This window comes from Sorex araneus, chromosome 2 (genome assembly GCF_027595985.1).
Source record: "Sorex araneus isolate mSorAra2 chromosome 2, mSorAra2.pri, whole genome shotgun sequence".
NCBI lineage: Eukaryota > Metazoa > Chordata > Mammalia > Eulipotyphla > Soricidae > Sorex > Sorex araneus.
This window is the reverse complement of record NC_073303.1, coordinates 162,460,622-162,474,046: the sequence shown is the minus strand read 5'-3', so window position 1 is coordinate 162,474,046 and position 13,425 is coordinate 162,460,622. Positions and strand designations below refer to the sequence as shown.

Below are 13,425 nucleotides of genomic sequence, written 5' to 3'. Positions count from 1 at the left end.
TATCCCTTCATGCAAGAAAAAAAGATAACACAAATGTTTACATTGTTTCCAGTGGAACTGTTTTCTAATTCAGGGAAGCAGGTTCAAAGGAAGAAACTTGAGTGACATCACTGATAAAGATTCTTAATTTGATCCATCAGCAATGGAGATTTGCTGATGGATTTTCTTTTTTTGAGCAAGGGACTGTATGATCAGATTGTCAATTATTGATCAGATTGTCCATCCCTTTGACAGGAAACCTGAATTGAAGCAGAGCACTTCTGAAGGTGCCACAGTCCAAATGAGAGTATCCAGGAACTTAGAAAAAAGTGAGGAAAGCTTTATTTGAAGCATTGATTTTTCTTTTTACAAATAAGCCAAAATTTTGAAGTGTGTTGCTTACTTTAAAATTCACTACTTTTTGAAGTTTCAGATTAGCAGTGACATTTAGATATATGATACACACTTCAGAAAGTCCTATCAGAGGTGTTAAATATTATTTCTTTTGATGGTCTCAGCTTTTGTTTCTTCGGTCTTATTAACCCAGCTTTTCTAATATTTTGTGTGTGTTTGTAGTATGGAAATTTTTGCAGGAATTTGAAAATACTGAATTCTGTTTAAACCCATCCACGTATAGGTACATTTTCTGCAGAACTGAAATGCAGGAGGGTTTATTTTTTAAAAAAAAAATCATTTTCAATTGCAATCTGTTGTAAACCCTTGTAAACACTCTAAAGGAGAATTTCAGGAATCTTAAAGCAAGAACTCAGAAGTTAGTTAAATACTTATTGTTTGTTTGAGTTTTTAGATAGGTCATTCAAAATAGATTATTTTGAGATTACACATAAAATAGTATTCCCCAAATTCATATTGATACTGCTGCTTTAATATGTATTTTGTTAGTTTTTTTCCCTTTTATTTCAATCATATAGGCCGATATCAGTTGACTCTAAATGGAAAAAACTGAATTATAAACAAAGACCAACAGAGATTAAACTAAAGTAGGGGGAGAAGTATAACCTACTCAGTTTTAAAATTGCAACTATTTGAGGCATTTTTATTGATGTAAGATTACCATTCTGAATTGTTCAAAATTATTTCTTACCTTTGGTTCTATTTTAGTGCAATTTCTGTGTGTCAAAAATCTTTTTCACCTATTTATCCTATTTGCATATTTGATTTTCCTATTGACATTAAAAGGCATCACAGCATTTTGTTAGTTTATGTATTTCTGCATAGGTGATAAAAAAGGTCAGGGACTGGGGCATGTAGCTCAGTGGTAGAGTGCTTGCCTTGCATGTGTGAGACCTTAGGTTTGGTCCCTGGTCCCACAAAGAAAGGGGAAGAATTTAGGAAGGGGAGGGAAAGGAAAGGAGAAGGAAGAGAGAAAAGAGCAGGAAACAGAGAGCACTGTATTTCTCAGAGTTTTGGTGTCTTTCTCACTTTTTTGTCTTCTATTCCTTACATTTGTCCTGCATATTGTCTGCAGGGCCAGTGTTGAGAATGTTTAAGAAGTATAAAGCCATGTTCACTTTTGCATGCTCTCCGCTTCAGGTGGCCTTTAGCTAAGCTGTTGGCAGCTCCTCCCTCCTTTCTGGTCCAGGAGTATTTTTCCATCAGCCTTCTTGTCTCTTGCCTAAAGATAATACTGCTAGGGGCCAGAGCAGACAATACAGTGGGTGGGACATTTAGGACATTTCACTTGCATACAACCAACCTAGGTTCAGTTACACCCTGTATGATCCTATCAACACTGCCAGGAGTGATTCCTGAGTGCAGAGCCAGGAGTATCTCCTGAGCACCGATGGGTGTGGCCCAAAATAACCCTGCCTAAAAATCCAAAAAATGCTGCTTATAGTGCCAAGGCCAAATTCTGTATTGGTTCTTGGCTGTAACTAACCTCTGTTCTCATCATTTGTTTCTTTGGTGTTTTATTTACTTATGTTGGGGCTCATGTGGCTGTATTTAGTGCTTACTCTTGGTCCTGTGCTCAGGGATCTCTCCTGGCATTTCTTGGGTCACATGAGTTGACTGCATGCAAGGCAGACATCTTAACAAGCTCTGCTATCTCTCCAGCCTCATTGGGTCTTTCATCTTTTATCTTTTAGGGTACTCTCTGTCTACCACCAGTTTCTGTACTTCAGTCATATTAAAAAGAAAAGAAAACACTTGTCCCACCAATGATTGTGTTGTCTATAACTCTGATTCTATGGACAGTTTCCTGAGCAGGCATCATCACTGTTGTTTCCTGTCTGCTCCATAGGATTTTGCTCTTTTAGTAGGGAAATTTGAATTGTTAAGGTTTGTGTATCTGTCTCCCATACACGACAAGGTTTAGGAAGATACGCTCTTGTACTCTGAAAGATAAGTACAGTCTGAACATAGAGCAGACAGCCATTATAATCTTCAGAGTTAAACACTTCAGATTTAAGCGTTTTTTTTTTCCTTTTTTTGGTTTGTTTTTTTGGCCACACTATGATATTCTTGGGTTATCTGTGGCTCTGTGAAAGGAATTACTCCTGGCAGTGCTTGGGAGACTAGACAGGATGTTGGAAATTGAGCCCAGGTCAGTCATGTGCAAGATTATGTGCTCTTCTATTGCTCTGGCCCCTGAAATTTTGCAGTTTGTCTAAATTATGAAAGCCTGAAAAATTATGAAAAGATGTCTAGATTTTGAGAGAAATAATAACATAAACAGATATTTATATTGCAAATGTGTGTACTTCATGCTTCATGTTATAGTTTAGTACATGTAGATATTCTAGACAATGTGTTCCAGACAGCCCAATTAGAAATGACCCTGAAAAATTGGCTTGTGAAGATACCATCTAGACACATGTGGACTAGATAAACCTGCACCCATGTGAATATTCCCAGAATTTGCTAGATGATCCTATATGTTTATAGGAATTTGCTGCATATGCTGCAATAAAGAAGGGATCACTCAGTGATGGTTAGATAAATCATTCGGGACGGGAGATGTGTGCTGAAAGTAGACAAAGGACCAAACATGATGACCTCTCAGTATCATTGCAGAACATAATGCCCAAAAGTAGAGGGAAAGTATGGGGGAAACTGCCATAGAGGCAGTGGTAGAGTCGGAAAGAGGGTATATACAGGGGACATTGGTGGTGGAGAATGTGCACTGGTGGAGGGATGGATGTTTGATCATTGTATGATTGAAACTCAAACATGAAAACTTGTAACTATATCGCAGAGTGAGTCAATAATAACAAATTAAAAAGAAAAGAATTTTCTGTATAAAAATATACTCCAAACACTACTCAGCATAGACAATAAACAACAGCAAAACTATGATCAGGCTGTGGAGATTCTTGATGAAAATAAAATCAGGTTAAGTCACTTCTGTTTGTCAGGACTCATAATTTTTGAGAATATGATTACTGTATGCTGACATTCCTTTGTTAGGCTGCTTCATTACTGTCATGCTGCTGCTTAAGAAAAAGGATAAGAAAATATTCTGCATAGTGGACTCACAATCTCTGAGACCTGATGAGTACTTCTTGCTTTTCAAGTTGTAGCAGTTCAAATCAATAGTCTTTGAGCACTGCAGACCAAGGCACTTTTACTCTTTGCATAAACATAAAAACTATTATTTTATTAATAATTCTAATTTGAAATTTGATTTTTTGTTTTTCAGTGTTGAAAATGAGCCTCTGAATACCAGTCAGAAAAAGGAAAATTTACTTTCATCAGAAACGGTAAAGGTATTCTTTATTAATTAATATTATTGCTTATCAGTACAATGTTTTTCTTAATTTGTGCTCAGCCTCCCCCCCTTTGATTTAATGTAGTCCCATTTGTTTATCATTGCTTCCCCTTACTTGATCAGTGGCATTCCATCCTTAAAGTTGCCTCTACCTTCAATGTCATGGAGAGTTCTGCCAATATTTTTCTTATGTACCTAATGGATGCCAGTTTGATATCAAGGTCTTTAATCCATTTTTATGGTTCCATGTGAATTTCAGGCACATATGATCTCTCATTTTATTATTTATGTGTTAGAATGTCATGGATCTGTGGTTGGTAATTCTGTAGCCTGCTGCTTTACTGTACACATCTATTGTGTCTGGGAGCTTTTTTGTACAGTCTGTAGGGTTTTCTAAGTATAGTATGTCACCCACAAATAGCCAAAGCTTGACTTTTTCTATCTGGATACTCTTTATATCTTCTTCCTAACTTCTATGACAAGTACATCTAGTACTGAATTGACAAGAAGTGGTGAGAGTATCTACCCCTTTTTATGGCTGACCTTAGAGGAAAGGTTTCTAGTTTTCCTCTGCCGCATATAATGTTCACTGTGGGTTTGTGGTACAAGGCTTTGACTGTGTTCAGGAGAGTTCCTTCAATTCCCATTTTGAGAGTTTATATAATGAATGGGTGCTGGATCTTGTCAAAGATCCAGCTTTCTCTGCATCCATTAATAAGGTCATATATATTTTGTTTTTATTTGTAATGATATGGTGTTTTACATTGATTGACTTGCACATGTTAAACCACCCTTGCATCCCAGAATGACTCCTGATGGGTCTCGGTGTATGATCTTTTTGATGAATTGTTGGATTCAACTTCCTAGTATTTTGTTGAGGATCTTTGCATCTATGGACTTTTCTTTTAACACCACTTTCGCTGTATCCCACAGGTTCTGGTAACTTGTTTTCTCATTCTCATTTGTTTCCAGGAATCTTTTGATACCCTGTCAGATTTCTTCTCTGGCCCACTGATTGTTCAGTAATGAGCTCTTTAGTTTCTAGGTGTTTGAGTATATTTCTCCTTTTCTGTTTGTGGTTAATCTCTATTTTCAGTGTTTCATGATCTGAGAAGACTGTTGATAAGGTTCCTGACCTTTTGACTTTATGGAGGTATGTTTTCTGGCTTAGTATGTGGTCCATCATGTAAAATGCCATGTGTGCATTAGAGAAGAATGTGTGTTCAACTTTTGGGGGACTAAAAGCCCTGTATATGTTTAATAAGCCCTCTCTTCCACTTCTTCCTTCAAATTCATTATTTCCTTGCTGAGTTTTAGTCTTTTTGACCTATCAAATGGTGTCAGAGCAGTATTGAAGTCTCTAGCTACTATTGTGTTATCAATGACTTCCTTCAAGTCTATTAGCTGTTTTAACTATTTTGCTAGTCTCTCATTAGGTGCATATATGTTTAGGAGTGTGAGTTCTTTCAGTATATATCTCTTGATCATTAAGAAATTACCCTCTCTCTCTCTCATAACTTTTTCAGTCCTGAAGTCAATGTTGTCTGATACTAGTGTGGCCTCCCTGGTCTTTTTGTGAGGGTTGTTTGCTTGAAATACTGTCTTCCAGTCTGTGTTTGCCTTTACTGTCCAGATATGTTTCTTGTAGGTAGCACAAAGTTGGATTCAACTTTTAAATTCCTCCTGCCACTCTGTATCTCTTAATTGGTATATTTAGGCCATTGACATAGAGTGGGATTATTTTCATGGAGTTTTGTGCTACCTTTCTGTAGAAGTTTGGTGCACTCGTGAGACTTACCTTGTCTTGCAATAACCCCTTAGTCCTTACAAAGATAGTTTCGAGTCTGTGATGTTCCTGTGCTATTATTTATTTGTGAAGTTATACATTGGGCTTCTTCAGGTCTGAATGAGTGTCTGGTTGGGTACAGTACTCGTGGTCAGGTGTTCATTTCATTGAGTTTTTTTTTTTTTAACTATATCACACCTTTGTCTTTGGACCTGGAGGGTCTCATTTGGTAAATGTGCTAAAATTATACAGATGCTCCTTTGGATGTAATTCCCTTTTTTGACTTGCTGCTTCCAGTACTCTCTCTCTGCCTGTGGTGTTTGTCATCCTGATTGGGATGTGCCTTGGAGTATTATTACGTGGTTTTCTTCAGCTGGTATCCTTTGGGCTGCCTGGATTTAGGTGCATGCATTCTCCAGCTCTGGGAACTTCTCAGCAGTGTTGTTTTTGAGTATTGTTTCTTCACTGGTGTTGTCTTCCTGGCCCTCTGGGACCCTAACAATTCTCATATTGTTCTTCTTGAATTCATCCCACAGTTCTCTTGCCTGCTCTTCATTTATTTTGAGTCTTTTTTGCCCCATTTTCTGCTGTTTTCTGGAGATTTTCTGCATCTCCTCTTGCAGCTCAGATTTTTGTCCTCAGCCACTGTGACTGCAGCTGAGGCCTTCCTCTGAGATTTTCCATCTCACCCACCAGATTCTTTAGTTCTGTCATTTGTGCCTGTGCTTTTTTCACTTCTGCTCTCATATGCTATTGTGTTTGATTAGCAGCCCATTCCACTGAGCTCATTTAACATCCTCCACATTTCCATTTAAAAATCAAATTTCTATCTGACAGTATATGTCTGGATAGCACTTGAGTCTTCAGGGCTACTTTCTCTGTTCACTCAGCATGGTGGGGTCTGCAATGCTTCCCCATTGTGCCTTTTGCACACCTGGGGAGAGTCTCTGTAGCTCACTGCTTGTAACCCTCCACCACCAGGGAGCTCTCTGGGTGCCCAGCTGTTTTCGGTGCTCTCTCCGTTCCCTGTGGAAGCTTGTCAGTGTGATTTGTTATTGTAGTCTTGGGTTTCTTGCCCTGGTCCGGGGGACATTTTGTACTATCTCGGGTCTTGGAGTCCACCTTCCTCTTTCTGCCATAGTAGTGGCCGAGTTTGTGGCCTTGGGCTTGCCTCCTCTATGTCACTGGTGCCTAATCAGCCGTCCCTTAAGCACTGATTCTTAGTGCTTTATAATGTGACTCCAGTGCTCTTTCATTTCCTTTATCCCCTTCAGAATCAAGAAGCCTAGTTTTGTGTCTAGCCCTCATGTTGTATAGATTTGAAAAGTAGTTGCCAAATTCCTGAAACCAGTATCTTCTTGCTGACCATTTGATGGCATTTTCTTAGTTCTTACTCTTTTTCCAATTGAAACTCTTGATTTTCCAGTACTTCCTCCTTTCTAAAATTTTTCTTCTATTAAAAGTCCTTGCTCCTATAATACTGTTCTTTTTTTGTTTCAGTTCCTGCCTCTGGCCTCTTTTTTCCCATTCTTTCCTTAATGTTGATTTTTTTTCTGGTTAAATTTCTTTTCATGTAGAAATTTCTCAAAATCCTCACCCTTCTTCAGTTTCTGTCTTCTGAAGTAATATCTTTCAACCTAGTGCTCCGTCTTTTGCATCACTATTCCTCCCCTGCCTGAGCTCCAGACTTGAATGTCAGTGTTCAAAATTTTTAAGTAGATGTCTTTTTGATACCTCAATTTAGCCTGCATTAAAGTTTCAATATTTTAAGAGATGTTCTCTTTCTATATATATTTGGTTGGGAGGTGGAGGTGGTGGGAGGTAGGTGCTTGAGATGGGGAAAGAACCCTGGTCTCAGAACCCTGAGATTTTCAGCCAAATTCTCTACTTTCAGTCTCCTGTCTCACAATGTCCTAAGTACGTAGTGCCTTCAAATCCTGAGATTTTGTCTGTTATCTGTAGGGTAAACTATTTCTTTCATGGTGAGATTCGACATTGCAAACATTTGTAAGAGCTTCAGTTATTATGTCTCCATTTGCCTTTGCCGTGTAAATCTTTTCTGAAACCCTGTCTCTGAGTTACATATTCTCTTTCTGTCTTTGTGTTAAAAACTTTAGAACTCCTCTCCTGTCATTCTAGAGTGTTTTATACAAGAGAAAATTAATATATGTGATTAATCTAGTGTTTATAAAATTTGCATCTCTGTATTGAAGAAAATCAGTCTCAGAGATTGTCACTGGAACACAGAAAATAGTAAAAGATAAGAGAATTCATATTTTGTTCTATATCATGTTCTGTAACAGTAATGATAGGTCTCATTTCCCTGATCTTGAAATAGCCTCCAATCATTGAGAAAGACGAGTAAGGAGAGGCTGCTAAAATCTCAGGGCTGAGTGTAATAGAGACGTTACTGGTGCCTGCTCGAGTAAATCGACAAACAACGGGATGACAGTGATACAGTGATCATGTTTTGTATTTTCACGAAACTTTATAAATTTACCAAAAAGAAATCCTTTGAAAAGTTGAGAGTGGCATTGACTGTTTTCAGAAATGTCATGAGCTAAATAAAATGTTTTACACATGTACCCATAGACAATAGATTCTTGAACTAAGACCTAAATGCATTGATTAGCAAGCTTGTGCTCAGTTGCTTGACATCTGCTTTTATATAAAGAATGCACAGTCCATTTTAAAATTGTTGCTTAAGATTTGCTGTACAACTTTGTTGAAGATTCTTGAATCTTCAAAAGGCAGTATTATTATAGGTGATTGCATTCTTATGGATAAAGAAGGGGGATCAAGGAGTATCAAATGCTTCATATGATGATATTTATAATTTATAGCACTTATTTTTAATTGTATTTTAAGTAAATTAGTTAATAAGAGTACCACCCCCCTCCTGCCTCTATATCATTGTTTAATTGCAATGTTATAGTGGAAGAATTGTAGCTCAAGAATATTTCACTGAAGAATAGTCACTAACTCACCTTTATGTTAATTTCCATATTGAGGGCCGGAGCGATAGCACAGCGGGTAGGGCGTTTGCCTTGCACTCGGTAGACCCGGGTTTAATCCCCGGCATCCCATATGGTCCTCCAAGCACCACCAGGAGTAATTCCTGAGTGCAAAGCCAGGAGTAACCCCTGAGCATTGCTGGGTGTGGCCCAAAAAGCAAAAAAAAAAAAAAAAAAAAAATTCCATATTGAGAGCTTAGTACAATTTGTTTAGTATGATGGATTTTAAATTCATGTGAATTGTTTGGCTTAAATGTGTTAATGGATTTCTTGGATAATAGAAAATTTATTATTAAACTGTTGTTTTATTGTTTTATATTTTTAATAAATCGTGGGGCTGGAGCACAGCAGTTGGGGGTTCGCCTTTCACGTAGCAGACCCTAGTTCGATTCCTCTGCCCCTCTCGGAGAGCCCGGCAAGCTACCCGTGCATATTGGACATGCCAAAAACAGTAACAATAAGTCTCTCAATGAGAGACATTATTGGTGCCTGCTCAAACAAATCGATGAGCAACGGGATGACAATGACAGTGACCAATAAATTGTGACTTTGGGCTAGGGATAGCACCCAGCAGTAGAATGTGTGCTTTGCATAAATCCTTGGCTCCATCCCTGGACCATGTATCGAAACTTATGGCCTCAATAAATACTTGAGAACCACTTTTCCTTAACAGTTTATAAGTAAATAGCTGTATGTCATCAATTGAAAACAGGTACATTAAAAGTAATTTTAAATTGAAGTTTAATTAACATGTTGCATTATAGAAGCTTCAGCTTTCAGTTTAATTGTTCAACGGTTACATACATTGCCAAAAGACCACTACAAAAAAGTCTATTATCTGTTAACATCCAATTGTTAAATTTTGTCTCCTGATGAAGACTTAAAATTTACTCTTAGTTGGGGCTGGAGCGATAGCACAGCGGGTAGGGCATTTGCCTTGCACGCAGCCGACCCGGGTTCGAATCCCAGCATCCCATATGGTCCCCTGAGCACCGCCAGGGGTGATTCCTGAGTGCATGAGCCAGGAGTGACCCCTGTGCATCACCAGGTGTGACCCAAAAAGAAAAAAAAATTTACTCTTAGCAGCTTACATATATACAATAGGATACTATTAAGTATAAAAACCATGTTATACATTACATGCCCATGACTTATGACTGGAAGCATGTGCAGTTGACATCCTTCATTCATTTTACTAACCCCTGGTTCCCATCTCTGGCCGCCACCACCAACCTGCTCTCTGTATCTATGAACCCTGTCTCACTTTTTCAGTTGAGTATATATTTTCTTGATTCATTTGTCCATTGATAATGAAATTGTTTCTGTAACTTGGCTATTGCAAACAGTGCTGTAGTGAACATAGAACTATCTTGTTGACTATAATAGGGCTGGAGAGAGAGTCCAGCGGGTCAGGTGCTTGGATTGCACATGGTTGACCCAGATTTTATCCTTGTCATCCCATATGGTCCCCTGAGCCCACCAGGAGTAATTCCTAAATGCAGAGCCAGGAGTAAGCCCTAAGCACTGCTGGGTGTGGGCCAAAAACAAAAAGAACATAATACCTTAGTAATAGGATGAAGATCAAAATCCTGAAAACTATAATTCTGGTTAAAGTTTTTGAGGAGCTTCTGCACTTTTTTGATGGTGACTGTACACTGTTAATTCCCATCAATGGTGTACAAGTGTTTCCTTTTCTCATATCCTTGCCAACACATGTTATTTCTTGTCATTTTGGTAGTAGAAATTTAAGCAGACATGAGGTGATACATCTTTGTGATTTTGATTTGGATATTTCTGTGATGTTGAGCACTTTCCCATGCTCCTGTTAAGCTATCTGTGTGCCTTGAGAGAATGTCAATGTTTTATGCGCTCCCCCCCCCCAATTTATTTATTTTTGGACAACACTTGGCAATCCTCAGGGGTTTCTCCCAGTCCTGTGCTCAGAGGACACATGCTGTCAGGGATTGAAGCTGTCTGTCCTGCATGCAAAGAATGTTCTTGGTCTACTGAGTAATCTCTGACCCAATCTGCACATTTTCAATCTTTTTTCTGTTCGGTTTTCTGTAATATTTTTTACTTTTGAGTATACGTATTGTTGGCAAAGGATTTTTTGTTTTGTTTTGTTTTGCTTTTTGGGTTACACCTGGTGATGCACAGGTCACACCTAGCTCTGCACTCAGGAAATACTCCTGGCGGTGCTTGGGGGGCCATATGCTATGCTGGAAATCGAACCCCATCGGCCGCATGCAAGACAAATGTCCTACCTGCTATGCTATCACTCCAGCCCGCAGGCAGTGGATTTTTTTTCCTTTTTTTTTTTGAGTCAGACCTGGCGATGCACAGAGGATACTCCTGGCTCTGCACTCAGGAATTACTCCTGGCGGTGCTCAGGGGACCATATGGGATGCTGGGAATCGAACCCGGGTCGGCCCCGTCCGTGCAAGGTAAACGCCCTACCCGCTGTGCTATTGCTCCAGCCCCTCAGGCAGTGGATTTTTTTTTTGTTTTGTTTTTGGGTCACACCTGGCTATGCACAGGGGTTACTCCTGGCTCTGCACTCAGGAATTACTCCTGGCGGTGCTCAGGGGACCATATGGGATGCTGGGATTTGAACCCGGGTTGGCTGCGTGCAAGGCAAACGCCCTACCCACTATGCTATCACTCCAGCCCCCAGGCAGTGGATTTTTAAGATGACATATGGCCTACGTTGAGGTACATTCCTTCTCTACCCAATTCATGGAGAGATTAAAAAAAATAATAATAGAGGGGCTGGAGTGATAGCACAGTGGGTAGGGCATTTGCCTTGCACACGGCCAACCTGGGTTCGATTCTCAGCATCCCATATGGTCCCCTGTGCACTGCCAGGAGTAATTCCTGAGTGCATAAGCCAGGAGTAACCCCTGAGCATAGCCAGGTGTGACCCAAAAAGCAAAAAAAAAAAAAAAAAAACCAAACTATAATAGATACTGAGTTAAGTGCTTTTTCCCATACAATTTTTATTCTTAATTTTGCTCATTGGCTCACCTAGACTAAAACCCCCTAGTGAGTGAGTAGGGTGGTCACCTTGCATGCTGCTGATCTGGGTCTGATCCCTGGCACCTTTTATATTTCCAGAGTGCTGCCAGGAGTGGGGGAGGGTGAGCAGAGCATAAGGGATGGGGGAGGGAAAGGGGACAGGAGCAAAGATAACGACAGAGGTGACAGTGGTGGCACTAAAACTTTGGTGGTGGACCCAGTGAGTTAAACACATGTTGAGATATGAAACAATGCCCTTGAAATCCCGTAGTGTTGTAAACTAGTGGGCACTCCATGAGACTGGCTTTCAAAACAAAACAAACAAAAAGCAGGGAGCTTCTCTGTTGGTGGGAATGAGTTTCTTAGACTCATGATCAGCTGCTGTCTTCTCCCTCTGCCAGTTCATGGCCCTCCCACCAAACTGTTTTAAAGTTCCAAGTCATGATGGAAAAAACACATCCTTTGCAACCAGCTCTATCTGGGCTTAAATCCCAGATCTCCCATGTGGTTATAAACTTGGGCAACTTAAATCTCTCTGAATTTTGGTTTATTATCTGTGGTGGAGGTGTTTAATTCTTATGTCATAGAAGTGTTTTAGAATTAATCGAGATTACTCAGGAAAAGTGTTGCCTTCTTGCCATGTAAGTTAGAAATAAGAAATAAAATTTCTGGCTAAAATTAGAAATAAATTTTGCTTGTGGATGTTGCAATTCTTTTTCATGGATGAATTGTGTAGATGTTATTAGAAACAGTGATTCTAAGACTTGAAAAACAGGCATACATGACTGTACATAAACTAAATTAGAAGTAAGGAAAAAATCACTCCTTGATGGCATCTGTAAAAACTGAGCACTGTTATGGAGATTGGAATGGGGAATTATGCTCAGTGTCACTATGCTATTCAGACAAACAAGTGAAATGCCAGAATTTAATACTTGTGGTGTGTCTAGTGCCCAGTAGTCTTTTGAGATCTCTGAATTTTGAGGTGTTGAATGTATTGTAAATCATGTTTTTTGCTTTGCAATGGTTCTAGCTTATCATAGACCTGCCTGGAATAGCTCTACTCATATTTTGATGATGGGGTATCTTAGGAAAACTGAAGGTCACTACAGATTTTTTTTTGTGGGTTCATTGACCAACACAAATTAAATTCTTCAAATGTCTACATGAGAGGGAGCTCCAGAAAGCTCTCAAAATTTATAATTCTTGTATCGCACAACAGGGGAAAGAGCTCATCGGGTTAGGTTGTGTTTGTCCTCCCCTGGTCCTCTCACACACCTGTTCTTGTTGACTTGATTTCTGCCTACCTGTTAATTGGTGACAGAGCGCACATGTGTTTCTGCTGCCCAACTCGTTCTCAGTTTCAGGGTGGTAGAACTAAGTCTTTGATCAGCCTGTCCTCAAATGTCTCTGGGTGTAAGAGTTAGCGTACTTAGATTGAGCTCAGTGTATTTTATCTTTTTTTTTTTTAAAGTTCATCCCCTCCCGCCCCCCTTCTTTCTTAGTTCTTAACCTCCAAAAGGTGCCACCAGTTACCTGATCTTGACCCCCTGGGAATGCTTTTATTATTCAGTCTTCAGCCATTTTTGCCAAGCTTCATCAAAAGTTCTTTCTTCCTGTTTGAACCCTTTGGCTCCGACTACCCTGATTAGGTCAGTACTTTTTACTTACTGTATTGTTTTATCTACCACTGATGGTTGTTTTGAGCTATTTATCACCAAGAGCACTTGTGTGGCCCACATTATATACCTATAACCCTTTGTCAAAAATACATGGAAATGAAAAAACTGGAAGCAACACCACCCATAGAACCTTGTTTCCATTCTAGAGCATTGTAAAAAGAGGAAGTTTTTTTTGTCTTCTTGACTTATTTTAATAGCAGATTATTTGTGACTTCACAG

The 13,425-nt window shown here is 39.3% G+C and overlaps 1 protein-coding gene across 2 annotated transcripts in view; it reads left to right on the top strand.

The window, feature by feature from the left end:
* Positions 1–13,425, top strand: part of CRYBG3 (crystallin beta-gamma domain containing 3) — a 121,635-nt gene that overhangs the window by 19,605 nt on the left and 88,605 nt on the right. The window contains exon 2 of one of the 2 annotated variants that reach the window (XM_055127055.1): positions 3,641–3,701. In XM_055127055.1, coding sequence (XP_054983030.1) covers positions 3,641–3,701 — 61 coding nt within the window. Of the gene's footprint in view, positions 1–3,640; positions 3,708–13,425 lie in introns of both variants that reach the window. The other variant, XM_004607010.2, reaches the window with a different exon arrangement.